At 59.3% G+C, this 12,535-nt stretch overlaps 6 protein-coding genes across 6 annotated transcripts; 4 read left to right on the top strand and 2 right to left on the bottom strand.

Moving 5' to 3' along the window:
* Window positions 1–305: 305 nt before the first annotated feature.
* Window positions 306–1,373, top strand: J7T54_001925 (uncharacterized protein; the record flags this gene model as incomplete). The annotated part of the gene is made up of 1 exon (XM_051510073.1): window positions 306–1,373. One exon carries the CDS (start codon window positions 306–308, stop codon window positions 1,371–1,373), a length of 1,068 nt encoding a protein of 355 aa, XP_051358977.1.
* Window positions 1,374–1,868: 495 nt separating this feature from the next.
* On the top strand, window positions 1,869–3,473 carry J7T54_001924 (major facilitator superfamily domain-containing protein; the record flags this gene model as incomplete). The annotated part of the gene is made up of 1 exon (XM_051510072.1): window positions 1,869–3,473. The coding sequence occupies one exon, from the start codon at window positions 1,869–1,871 to the stop codon at window positions 3,471–3,473; it is 1,605 nt and encodes a 534-aa protein (XP_051358976.1).
* A 411-nt stretch (window positions 3,474–3,884) lies between these two features.
* J7T54_001923 (putative NADP-dependent oxidoreductase-like protein) lies at window positions 3,885–5,015 on the top strand (the record flags this gene model as incomplete). The annotated part of the gene is made up of 2 exons (XM_051510071.1): window positions 3,885–4,065; window positions 4,147–5,015. The coding sequence occupies 2 exons, from the start codon at window positions 3,885–3,887 to the stop codon at window positions 5,013–5,015; spliced, it is 1,050 nt and encodes a 349-aa protein (XP_051358975.1).
* Window positions 5,016–5,390: 375 nt separating this feature from the next.
* Window positions 5,391–7,037, bottom strand: J7T54_001922 (MFS transporter; the record flags this gene model as incomplete). Its single annotated transcript, XM_051510070.1, has 1 exon — window positions 5,391–7,037. The coding sequence occupies one exon, from the start codon at window positions 7,035–7,037 to the stop codon at window positions 5,391–5,393; it is 1,647 nt and encodes a 548-aa protein (XP_051358974.1).
* Window positions 7,038–7,910: 873 nt separating this feature from the next.
* On the top strand, window positions 7,911–9,692 carry J7T54_001921 (Alpha-glucosidase-like protein; the record flags this gene model as incomplete). Its single annotated transcript, XM_051510069.1, has 1 exon — window positions 7,911–9,692. One exon carries the CDS (start codon window positions 7,911–7,913, stop codon window positions 9,690–9,692), a length of 1,782 nt encoding a protein of 593 aa, XP_051358973.1.
* A 247-nt stretch (window positions 9,693–9,939) lies between these two features.
* On the bottom strand, window positions 9,940–12,158 carry J7T54_001920 (uncharacterized protein; the record flags this gene model as incomplete). The annotated part of the gene is made up of 3 exons (XM_051510067.1): window positions 9,940–10,371; window positions 10,670–10,796; window positions 11,257–12,158. 3 exons carry the CDS (start codon window positions 12,156–12,158, stop codon window positions 9,940–9,942), a joined length of 1,461 nt encoding a protein of 486 aa, XP_051358972.1.
* Between the last annotated feature and the right edge of the window lie 377 nt (window positions 12,159–12,535).

Raw genomic sequence — 12,535 nt, 5'->3', positions numbered from 1 at the left:
TGTTTCTATGATGGGCGCGGCCAGGGGAGCCGACGACAAGGTCCTTGGGAATAGTGACTACCAGTGTAGGTGAACAAGGAGTGAGATATTTGGAATCATGACGGCATGCATGATGAGTGGGAGTAGGTACCTTAGTGACTTCTTGGCTGGCTGGCTGGCTGGCTGGCTCAAGTCAACAAATGTACCCCGCAGTTGTCGGCCCAATGCCATTTCCGACTTTACCATTTTCGCTCCTCCGTGTCTCACCTCTCTTTCCCTCTCCAATTCGTTGGTCACATACCAGACCTGCGCGGGCGGGAATCGTCATGCCAAGAGAGGCGCCACGTAGGGTTGTCGGGTCGTGTGCCTTGGACTGGACGGACGTTGCTTCGCAGAGTCAGTCGAGGCTCATGGCTCTGCCCGCTGAGCTTCGGGCCAAGATATGGACCAGTTTCTTTTCCCACGTGGCACGCCCGCGGTTGCGGTACGCCTGCGATCTGGAATGGAGCTTGGATACGGACTCGCATTTCGAAATCGACTGGCTCTACGCCAGCAAGCGGCTCTACCTGGACGCCTGGCCCGTCTGCCTGGCGCAGGTGCGTCTCGACGTGGTGTACATTGGCCACGCGCCGACGCAATTGGCTGTTCTGCCTCCGCCGATCCTTCGAAGAGAGCTTCGCGAGATATGCTTCCACTGCCCCGTGTCGGTTATGGAAGAGCGACCACCGAGGCGGCCATTTCCTTTCCATAGGTACCCGCGCCTGAGCACCTTTCGCATTGCTAGCAACATCTTGATTCTTCTGGATAGATTCCGGTGCAAGGAGAGCAATGTCCCCATGACTGTGGAGGTGTATCGAGCCCTTTCACCCCCGGAGAGGCTGGCCGCATGGAAAGACGCCGGCCTGCCGTCCGTGGACGAGATCATGGAGCACATGACCGGCATGGGCAAAAGCGGCTGGCTAAGTCGCGTCGTTGATCCAAAGAATTTTACGCGCCCGCTCGTTCTCACGCTGGACTCGGATGATGATGATGATGATGAGGGTGGTGGTGGTAGGGAGGACAGCAGCGAGGAGTGGCAGGGGTGGACAGAGCCACAATGTTCGGAGGACGAGCAAGAAGAGAAGGGCCTCTTCTATCAGGCCCCCCGATCGGCGGAGTGGTTGGCGGCGAAAGAGGCCCGGGACCTGGAGGCGTTTCGAAGAGTCGCGGAGCAGGTGCACACCTTGGTGGAGGCGGAACTCACGCTCTTCGAACGGAACGTCTACCCCATGCCGGACGATACGCTGGATACACTCTTCGTTCTTGTAGACACGAGGACGCGGAAGATTATGGAAATGAGGATGCTGGATGCAGCAGAGATGGAGGAGAGGGCCCGGTGGGCTGCGCAAGCGTAATCTGTGGAATGGGCATTGGCATTAATGGCTTCTCAAGCCAGCCAAATGCCCCGCCGGAATGAGAGAAGTCGACGATGACAATACATGGACAACATGAAGGGTTGAGGCCAGTAGGGCCTTTAACTTTATTGTGACAGATGTGACAAGTCCCGAGTTAGGATTTGCATATTGGGTTACCCTATACCGCCCTGGGCTGGACAAAACACTACATGCAAGGTAGTCTAGCGCGTCAATGACTGCCTCGCCCCCGCACGCGGCACGCGCAATCCATGATCATCATACATACTGCCATGGCCCATGATACCCCAATCTGGATTAGCACTGGCTTGGGCCGTCTGGCCCGTCTCCCATCTTTGGAATCATCGAGGACCCCTGCACAAGTCAAGATGCCCTCGACAATTGAATAACCACGCTTCCTCCACCTAGCGACGCGACAACAGCCGTGTCCGCCTTCCTGTCGCTCCTCCCATCTTCTCCCTCAACTCCCCCACCACCATGAGGCCCCCTCGTGGCGTCACGCCCGCCCAAGAGCACGACAGCAAGGACGTCTCCCCCCAGGCGTCCGGCGCGCACCCACCACCAGCACACAAACCCCAACCACGCAGGCTACTCCACCTCCTCCACATCTACCTCTCCATCCTCCTCCTCTTTGTGAATTACTTTCTCGCCCAGTACGACAAATTCATCCTCTCCTACTTCCGCCCCCAGGTCCAGGCGTCCCTTGGCCTCACCGAGGCGCAGTATGGCCTCATCAGCGGCTACGCGACGGGCATCGTCTACGCCCTCCTCGCGCTGCCCATCGCCCTCGTCGCCGACTACACGTCCGCCCGCGTGTGGACGCTGAGCGTCGCCGCCACCTGGTGGAGTCTGTGTGTCGTCTTTCAGGGCCTGGCGAACGACTTTGGCCAGCTCTTCTGCGCCCGCATCGGCATGGGGATCGGGCAGGCGGCCGTCGAGGCCTTGAGCATCAGTCTCATCAGCGACCTCGTCGCTTGGCGGAATGTCTTTCTCGGCACCAGCGTGCTCTACGTTGGCGTCTACGTCGGCGAGGCCGTGAGCGGCCAGATTGCAAACGCCTTTACCGAGACGGGTACCAGCTGGCAGGTGGCCATGAGGGCCATTGGCATCACTGGCATCGTCGTCGCCGTCCTGTTGCGCCTCGTGCTGAGGGAACCCACGCGGCGTGAGGCCATTGTGGTTCTCGGGGGACGTCCGGGGGCGTGGGACGCCGCGTCGTCGGAGATTGGAGCGGGGGTCGGGCCCGTGCCAGGGTCCACGGCCCGCAAGCGCAGGAGCATCCGGACAGCCAAGGCGGATCTCCTCAGCACGGGGGCGTACATCATGCGCATGCACTCCTTCTGGCTGCTGCTGCTGTCGGCCGCGATGCGCCAGCTAGCTGGGAACACGTTTGGCTTCTACATGCCTGGCTACCTTTCGACGCTGTATCAGGACACGACAAACCTGCTCTCCCGCTATGGCCTGATTGTGGGTATCGTCGGCAGCGTGACCGTCTTGTTCGGCGGCCTGCTGACGTCGCTGCTGTGGAACAGGACGAAGCTGACGCCAGTTTATCTCACTGCGGTGGGTGGCATGGTCAGCAGCGTCTTTGTGCTCATCATGGTCTTCTCACGGGACCTGGCGGGGGACGACGAGTCTAGGGGTGTCCAGATCCTGTATGGCGCCATGGCGGCCGCGTATGCCACGGCCGAGCTCTGGTTGGGCTGCCTCTTTGCCCTCATCGCGCTCCTGCTGCCTCCGGATTACAAGACATTTGGCCTCGCGATCTGGACCAGTGTCCAGGTCCTCGTGTACTCTTCCGGCCCGGAGGCCATGGGACTCGCTCTCCGGAACGAGGACCCCGCCAGTCCGGGGTATATCACCGCCACGAGGAACAGCTTGGCTGTGATCATCACCTTGGGGTACTGGGCGTGCGGGATCGGCCTTCTCAGTGCGATCCCTCTGCTCAAGAGGGATCTGAGGATGGAATTTGTGGAGGGTCGTCTTAGCGTGCGTAGAAGGATGGCCTTTGGGGGGTTCGTTGTAGCGGTTGTGTGTCTGGTGATTATTCTGTTCACCATGAGTCTGGTGTACGCGGTTTAACGAGGATGAGCTGGTCGCACGGTTCTTGAATGATGATTTTTGACTCGGAGAAAGTTTTGCGTGATGATGAGCTGCGCTTTCAGTCCTGACCCCAGGCTGGTTGAAGTATCTTCAAAATAGGTACCGGGTAGTCATCGGCCTCTCGACCTCTACTCCGAAGATGCCTGAAGATGCCTCGGCTCGTGTGCCCACAAAACCACGCCATCGGCCTCCTCCCCCGGGAAAGACGCCGCATCAGGCGCAAGTGTCCGTTGTGGATGGAGCCCACGGCCAGGCCGGGGACAGGTTGACAACTGCGGGCGTGCGGGCAGCGTCCCTCATGGCAAAGCCTTGCCACAGATAAAAGACCAGGACAACCCCTCTCTTTGACGTATATCCGCGACTCATCCTTTTACAATCACAATCACAACAATGGCTCGTGAGAACTTGACTATCCGCCTCGCTGAGCGCCCTACGGACGAGATCGTCCCTGGCACGACCTTCACTGCGAAGCGTGAGGCGGCCCCCTCCCCCGACGACCTCAAGGATGGCGAGATCCTCGTTGAGGTGCTGTATCTATCTCTCGACCCCTCGCTGCGTGGACAATTGAACGGTGCGTGCGGCTTCTTTTCCCACCCCCCAAAAAAAGGGAAGAAAAAAAAAAAAAAAAAGACCTTGACTAAATGAGCGACAGACCGCCGCAGCTATGTGCCCCCCGTGCAGATCGGAGCCGTCATGAACGGCGCTTCCGCCTCGCGCGTGCTCGCCTCCAAATCGAAGCTGGTCCAGCCCGGCGAGTACGTCTATGCCGCCACTGGCTGGCAGCAGTACAAGATTCTCAAGGCGGGCACCTTTGAGCCGGCATCTGCCTACCCTGGACTGCAGCAGCCGCAGGACATGCTCTCCGCCATGGGTCTGACCGGCGTCACGGCGTGGTATGGCGTGACGCAGATCGGCGAGCCCAAGGCCGGCGAGACGTTTGTCGTGTCGGGCGCGGCGGGCGCCACGGGCAGTGTGGCCGGCCAGATCGCCAAGCTCAAGGGCGCGCGTGTCGTCGGCATTGCCGGCAGCGACGAGAAGTGCAAGTGGCTCGTCGACGACCTGGGCTTCGACGCGGCCGTCAACTACAAGGCGCCCGACTGGCGCCAGAAGCTCAAGGAGGCCACGCCCAACTTCATCGACGTGTACTATGACAATGTGGGCGGGGAGATTCTGGACGCGGCGCTGGCGCGGGCCAAGGAGCACGCGCGGTTTGTGATTTGCGGCGTCATCAGCCAGTACAACAGCTCGTCACCGGCGGGGATCAAGAACATCCACCAGGTGGTGACGATGCGCATCAAGATGCAGGGATTCATCATCTTTGACGCGCAGGCCCAGTATGCCCAGGCGCGCAAGGAGCTGGGCACGTGGCTGGCCGAGGGCAAGATCAAGAAGAACGAGACGATTATCAAGGGGGGTCTGGAGAAGGCGGAGCAGGGGCTCGTTGATCTGTTCAGGGGCGTGAACCAGGGCAAGCTGCTGGTGGAGGTGAAGAACCCGAGTGAGACGCCCTCTAAGCTGTAGGATGGTCAGGGTAGGGAATGAACAAGCATGGCAATGTACAACGACTTGACGCTCAATGTGATTTCCGCACGTATGGAGCATGGCACTGTTTGATCAGGGAAATCTTCCCCAAAGTGACGAGACTGGGATTGTAAACACTCACAAAGCCCACTTATACTGCAGAATCTTCGACAGGAAGGGAGTTCGAGACGTACCTTCCTCGAGTACTATGGAATTACCCGTTTGGGACATGGTACGGCATCCACTGAAGGAAGGCACTGCAGGAGGGAAGGAACGCCCTAGCGCCCCAATGTCAGACAGATTCACTGCTCACTATTATTCATGGTTTCTACATGTACATGTACGGTACACGACAGCTCTGCACTACCCACCCTACTAGATCTTCTCCGTCTCGGTGGTCAAGGCCTCCTTGCCTTCTGTGGCCTCGGCCGTGTAGGGATCGACCTCTGTCTCGGCAAAGCGGCGGGCGTTGATGCCCTTGGCAAACAGCATGTCCAGCTCGGCATAGGTGCGGCCCTTGGGCTCCGGCAGACGGAAGAAGACCCAGACGCAGGACACGAGACAGGTGCCGGCCCAGAAGTAGGCCGTCTTGGCGCCCCAGTCCCATGCGGTGGAGGAGAGCTGGTAGTTGGTCATGACGTTGACAAAGATGTTGCTGGTGTTGTACGCGGCGCGGGCGAGGACAATGGTCTTGGCCTTGAGGCGGGTCGACGATAGCTCCGACACGAGCGAGTAGGTGACGGGCCCGACGGCAAAGTCGTATACAAAGGTGAAGAGGATCAGCATGCCGCCAATGGCCCAGGAGAAGGAACCGCCCTGACCAAAGGACAGGCTGCCGACGATGAGGAGGATGAGGAGCTGGCCAGACAGACCGGAGAAGTGAATTGTGCGGCGGCCAATCTTGTGCATGAGGAACCAGGATCCGGCGGTGCCCACGAGGCCGAGCGCGGAGTTGGCCATGGACATGGAGAATGCCTGCTTCTCCGTGAGACCGGCCTGCTTCATAAAGTAGCTGTAGTAACCCATGAGGTTCTGTCCACCGAGCGTCTGCACCGTCCAGATGCCGACGACAATCTCTGTGCGGCGCAGATCGATGCCCCGGAAGCAGTCTAGATACGTCGTGCCCTGCTTTGCGCGGCGCTCCATCTCGTTGGTGTGCTGGATCATGGCAACCGTCTCGTCCGGGTTGAAGTGCGGATCGTTCTGGTTGGTGAGACGGAGCAGGGCCTTGCGCGCCTCCTCGTGGCGATCCTTGCGGACGTACCACCAGGGCGACTCGGGGGCAAAGTGCAGACCGCAGAGGATGAGGACGGGCCAGAGCCACTGGACGCCAAAGGGGATCCGGTACGCGCGGGCGTCCTGGTAGTCGACGGAGCCGCGGCTGACGGCGGCCGCGAAGAACTGGCCAATGACCCAGCACATGTTGATAAAGGTGGTGAGGTACGGGCGGAGGATGACGGGCGAGACCTCGGACGCGTACTGGGCGGCGACGCTCTGGAAGGCGCCCCAGGGGATGCCGCAGAGGACCTCGCCCAGGACGAGGATCTGGACGTTGGGGGCGAAGAAGAGGGCGAAGATGGTGCCGATCATCATGTACAGGAAGCCAATGGTCGTCCACTTGGCGCCGTAGCGGTCCGTGATCCAACCAGCAATGAGGAGGCCAATGACCTCGCCGGCGCGCGCCCCGTTGGAGAGACCGCTCTGCCAGGCCGCGCTGATGACGTGCTTGCCCTGCTCCTCGGACCAGGCACCGTACTTCTCGTTGAAGACGGGGGAGGCGTAGAGGTTGCCCAGCAGGGCGAGGTCGTAGCCCTCCATGATGAGGGTGGACGAGAGGAGCATGGACCAGCCGATGGCCTTGGGGTACTGCCTGACGGCGGCCAGGATGCCCATGTTGTGCTCCGCGTCGGCGGCGTGGGCGGCATCTTGGGCGAGGTGGGCGGCATCGACATGGCCCTGGTGCTCGGAGGAGGGTGTGGTGGTCGAGTCCCGGGGGACTTTGGTGTCGGTGGTAGCAGTCATGGTGGGCAAGGGGGGGAGTGGTCTCTGTATACTCTGTACAGCCCGTTGCTTGAGATGTGCAGTGCTGGAGGAAGAGGCTCTGGATGCCAGAGAAGAGAGGGATGTGATCAGATCTGACAGGACACTTCAAGGGGCGAATGACCGCTTCTTATATCGAGGACGCACAGGTCAACGAACCAGCCGCGTCGACCAGGGTTGGCAGGCTGAGCGACGCAATGGCAGACGACACGCAGACAGCCCGCAAACGAGTCTATCCGATCAGCTGGGCCCGTGCAAGCCACGCGACGACGACGAGAAAATAAGTCGTCTACCACGCAATCGCATGTCCGGGGGAAGAAAAGCGTGGAGATTGTGGGGGAGGCAAAGAATCTGGGACGATGAAAAATCACCGCGAGGACAGGAGACTCCGCCCATGGGGCGCCCTGCCTCCCCACACCGCGCGGAGAGACCGGTCGTCGATTGGCAACGGCTGAGTTGGACGGAGTTCCTGTTGTGCGCGTGGCATGCGGAGCACAGGAGTGTCCGCTGGGGGGGGATCAGGGTTCTCGCTGCTCGAGGGGACTCTCCTCCTCAGGCCAACAACTCCGAGTATCCGTCTTGGAGAGGCATGATGGGGACGCTCATAGGTGCGTGTCCCGACAGCGGGTCATGTAGCGGGTTCTTGCGTCCGCCGTCTGCTTCTGATTGCCCGATCGCTTCCTGTCTGCGACGCTGTGGTGCGGAGAATCCGACGAGGAAGCCTCCCGTATCGCACATGCGGACGCGAGGCTCGTAAATTGCGCTCGCCCTCGTCTCTCATATCAAGTTCGACTGCTGCTCCTCTGTCTCTTCTTCCGACATCAGCCTCCAGTCCCAACTCACTCCATAGCCGCCATGGGCTCCATATCGTGGGATCGCCAAAATGGCTTCACAAACGAACCCTACTGGAAAGACGCAACCTTCTACCAAGTCTACCCTGCCTCATTCAAAGACTCTAACGGTGATGGCTGGGGCGACTTGCCAGGCCTCATCTCCGAGCTGGACTACCTCTCTGACCTGGGCGTGGACGTGATCTGGGTGAGCCCCATCTTCGACAGCCCCCAGAAGGACATGGGCTACGATGTGCGCGACTACCAGAAAATCTACGCACCGTACGGCTCCATTGAGGACGTGGACATCCTGCTCAGGGAGTCACACAACCGTGGCATGAAGGTCATCCTGGACCTGGTCGTGAACCACACATCGCAGGAGCACGAATGGTTCCAGGAATCGCGCTCGTCCAAGGACAACCCGAAACGTGACTGGTACATCTGGAAACCGCCGCGCTACGACGCCGAGGGCACGCGGATACCGCCCACCAACTGGCGCTCGTACTTTGCCGGCCCAACCTGGACCTTTGACGAGCACACGCGCGAGTACTACCTCCACCTGTACGCCTCGGACCAGCCCGACCTGAACTGGGACAACGCGTCGTGTCGCAGGGCCATTTACGACAACACGATGCGTTTCTGGCTCGACCGCGGCGTCGACGGGTTCCGCATCGACACGGTCAACAAGTACAGCAAGCGTCAGGACTTTGTCGACGCCCCCGTCACGGACCCCAGCTCGCCCCATCAGTCCGCGCCCGAGATGTGGTGCAACGGACCCCGGATCCACGAGTTCATCCACGAGATGAACAGGGACGTCCTCGCGCCCTACGAGGCCGTCAGCGTTGGCGAGCTCAGCAACACGCCCGACCCGCGCCAGGTGCGGCCCTACGTCTCGGCCCGGGCGCAGGAGCTAGACATGGTCTTTGAGTTCTCCCTGATCCGGCTGGGCACGGGCAACATCTTGGGACCCAAGTACATTTATCAGCCGTTTCCCCTGTCCAAGATGAAGGCCTTGACGCAAAAGTGGCAGTTTGTGGATGGCACAGACGACGCCTGGACGACGGTGTTTGTGGAGAACCATGATAATGCTAGGGCTGTCTGTCGCTTTGGCGATAGCTCGACGCCGGAGCTCTGGAATAAATCGGCAAAGACTATTGCCCTGTGGCAGGTGACTCTCACCGGCACCCTGTTTCTCTACCAGGGCCAGGAGATTGGCATGACGAACATGCCCTCGTCCTGGGGTATCGAGGAGTACAAGGACGTCGAGAGCACGGGCTTCTACGAGGAGGCTGTGCAGTCGGGGGACCCGGAGCTGATCAAGAAGACGTTGCATGGTCTGGGACACCTCGCGCGCGATCATTCACGAATTCCTTTCCAGTGGGATGCGTCGCCGAATGCTGGGTTTACCCGTGAGGGAGCAACGCCGTGGATGCGCGTGCATGACGAGTACAAGTCCATCAACGTGGCGCGCCAGCGGGACGATCCCGACTCAATTTTGAGCTTCTACAAAAAGGCCCTCACGCTGCGCAAACAACATAGGGATCTGTTTGTCTTTGGATCGTTCACGCTGCTCGATCCCGAGGATGAGAGTGTCTTCTCCTATGTCAAGAGGGATATCAAGGGCCACACCGACAAGATTGCTGTTGTGACATTGAATATGAGTGGGGAGCAGCAGATGGGCACAGATGTAGCCTCGATCCTGGGCAGTGAGGCGCGGTTGGTCGTTAGTACGCAAGACGGGAGCAAGCTGGTAGACGGGCGGCCGGTGCTGAAGCCGTGGGAGGGCAGGGTGTATGTGAATTACTAGCGCGTTTCTGGGTATTTAGCTTGCCGTCTCTCACAACGAATGGACAAGCCTCTCGTGCTTGACCGTCCATCTACCGTCGTGTGGAAACCCACAGCCTAGCCCTTGGCCATAAAGGACACTGCCTACAGGAAGCCTGCGTTGCCAGGCATACAGGTGGAAGGAGTGCCTCCGTCACGGCCACGAAAGGCGAACCATGGTTCTTGTTAGCGTGATTTGTGTGTATCACCGCGAATACTCACCAGCGTCATCAAACGTCCAGTAGTCGTAGGCTGTCAAAGTGGTAGATGGCGCTGTCCGGGTCCCCGACCTTGGCCGAGTTGATCGCCAGGATCGGCCTTGCCCATCCGCGGATCTTGTCTTCTGTCCAGACCCCGGCCACCTTGCCAGCCGTCTGGACAGCCGTGGCAAATTCCATGGCGACGGTGTCGGGGATGAAGCCCGTCCTCATGAGGAGGCTGCGCGGGTCGCCGTTGAGCTTGGGGTCGTCCCACCAGGTGGCGTTGTCGCCCAGGTAGACGGCGTAGAGGTCGTCGACTTGGGGTGGCGGCGCCAGTTTCTCGGCGACGGTAGTCCAGTCTCCAGGAATTTCTCGGCCGAGGGTTTCCTTCCACTGTATGGCTGTGTTGAGGCCGCAGCGCCAGTATGCGATTGGGGACGATCCTTTGAGGGGAGAAGTGCGCTGTGAAGGCGATGGTGTTTGTGGCCTTGGTGGGCGCCAGGGTGAAGCAATGTCCTTTTCTGGGACGTGGGCCCCTTCTCTTCGTCACGCGAGAGCTGTAGGGGGGCTTCCTCGCTCCAGTGCATGTTGACATGGTATTTGGTCTCTTGCATCTCATAATAGATATGCGCCGTGTTGGGTGTCTTGCAGTTGACCTTGCCAATCGTCGTGTGGTTCGCGGGAAAGCATAGACGCCCACAAAGACCTCGTGCTTGTACTGCATCATGTGGATGGGCGGCTAGGGGAAGTCCAGTTCGACAGCGAGCTCCCGTGTCTCGAGGGGAGATGAGTGAATCGCAAAGGTGACCGCGTCCGAGTCAAAGTCGCCCTGCGTGATCACCTGGACATCCTGGCCGTCGATCTTGTACGGCGACACGATCTTCTCCCTGTCATTGCTCGTCAGGGTACGCTTCTCCACGTGACTCAGTCCTCAAGTGCCTATCAATCTTGGCCGCAGCAAGCAACGGGAGGAGAAAAAGTGCCTATTGACTCCGCATAGTCTTCATCTTGATGAACATCACTAGCTGCCCCTGATAGTGCAACCGCTCCGACTTGGCGGCCTTACCTTGTTTACATGTCGCATGACGCGTGGAAAAAGAGTAGTTTTCGGGGTCATCAGTGCGTTAGGGGCCCGTGTTGTAGATGTTGCAGAGCAAACTGCTTCGACTCGATCCCCCCCAAACTGTATGGTACCATTCACATAAGTAAGCTGGCCACTACACTATACAAGAAATAGTTATTTCAGTCTTGTTACAATCGTTGATCCCTATGTGCATGTGGTCGAGACGCGATATATCACACGACGACTCTCCATGCTATAGACTACATCGATAGCGACTTGCTCACGCTTGAGGGCTATGCTCCCGCAGAAAGTCCTCTAATCGCGTCCATTTCAACCCCGGGTATCGATCATTGTCGAGGAGATCGAGCTTCCCAGCCCCAGACATCATGTTCTCCATATACTGCATGCCCTGCCATGACGGAAACACCTCATCTTCGCTGCCAAAAGCGCGCATTGCCTTGATCAGGAGCTTTGTGGTGCCCACCGTGCCCATCCACTTGGCCGCGTAGGTCTGCCCCGTCACGCGTGTCTCCGTGTCGACAATGTCCTGCACGCTGACGACGGCGCTAGCGATGCGCAGACAGCGTGGTGTGGGTGACGGATCGGTGGCGACAGCGGCAGTGTAGGCCGCCACGTCCACCATTGGGGTAAAGTCCAGCGCCTGCGTCGGCTGGCCGACGTACGTGACCTTGCGCGTCTCGTGGTTGACCATGGGGCTGTCGCCTACCAGGACCTCCATGAAGCATCCGTTGAGGATACTCGTCCAGGCGATGCCCGATGCCTCGAGCTTGGCGTGGAACTCGCGATGAAGGTCCAGATTCCGGTTCGAGCCGGGTTCTGTCTTTGTGAAGTCGAGGGAGAAGTCAGAGGGGATGAAGCGCGGCACCTGCGCGGCCACGGCTGCGTCGAGGAGTCTGCCCTGCGCGTCAATCATGGCGTCTCGCAACCCCAGGAGCGATGAGATGACACAGGTAGCGCCCTGGAGTTCGTGCGTCAGAGCGTCGACGTTGCTCATGTCCACGGGCTTGATGGTCGCGCCAGCTTTGGCGAGGCCCTCTGTGCGCGATGGGTCGGTGTTTGGGCGTACCAAGGCCTTGACGGCGACGCTACGTGAGAGCAGAGCTTGGACGATGAGTTTGCCGAGCGCACCTGAGGCGCCAGCGACGGCGATGAATCCGGCACTCATGTTGGGAGGATGATGGCGATGGGGAGGCGGGTTCACAACTCGTGAAGAGGCTAATCAGGAAGAAAGCAGATAACCTGAAGAGGGAGACGCTGATAAAGAAGAACACAAGAAGAAGAAGAAGGAACAGGCCTCGTGGGATTGGAGTCTAGACTCTACATGTAGTCCGCAGCGTGAGTCGTGACTCATGCCAGATGCATCTTGTGCATCTTGTGATAGCATGGACACGGGGCGCATGTCCTATGATACATGGATGTGCATCCTGAAAGACTCGCTATCGCAGATATACGCGGATTAAAAAGAGCGAACTTTTTGCTAAGATACGTCGATGACAAATGCTGTCAAACATTCGGCCGAATAGACGGCCGAAGAATTCATCC

This window comes from Emericellopsis cladophorae (genome assembly GCF_022114955.1).
Source record: "Emericellopsis cladophorae strain MUM 19.33 chromosome Unknown NODE_81_length_77548_cov_116_234965, whole genome shotgun sequence".
Lineage (NCBI taxonomy): Eukaryota > Fungi > Ascomycota > Sordariomycetes > Hypocreales > Bionectriaceae > Emericellopsis > Emericellopsis cladophorae.
Note: the sequence above shows the minus strand (reverse complement) of the source record. Positions and strands in the feature narration are given on the sequence as shown.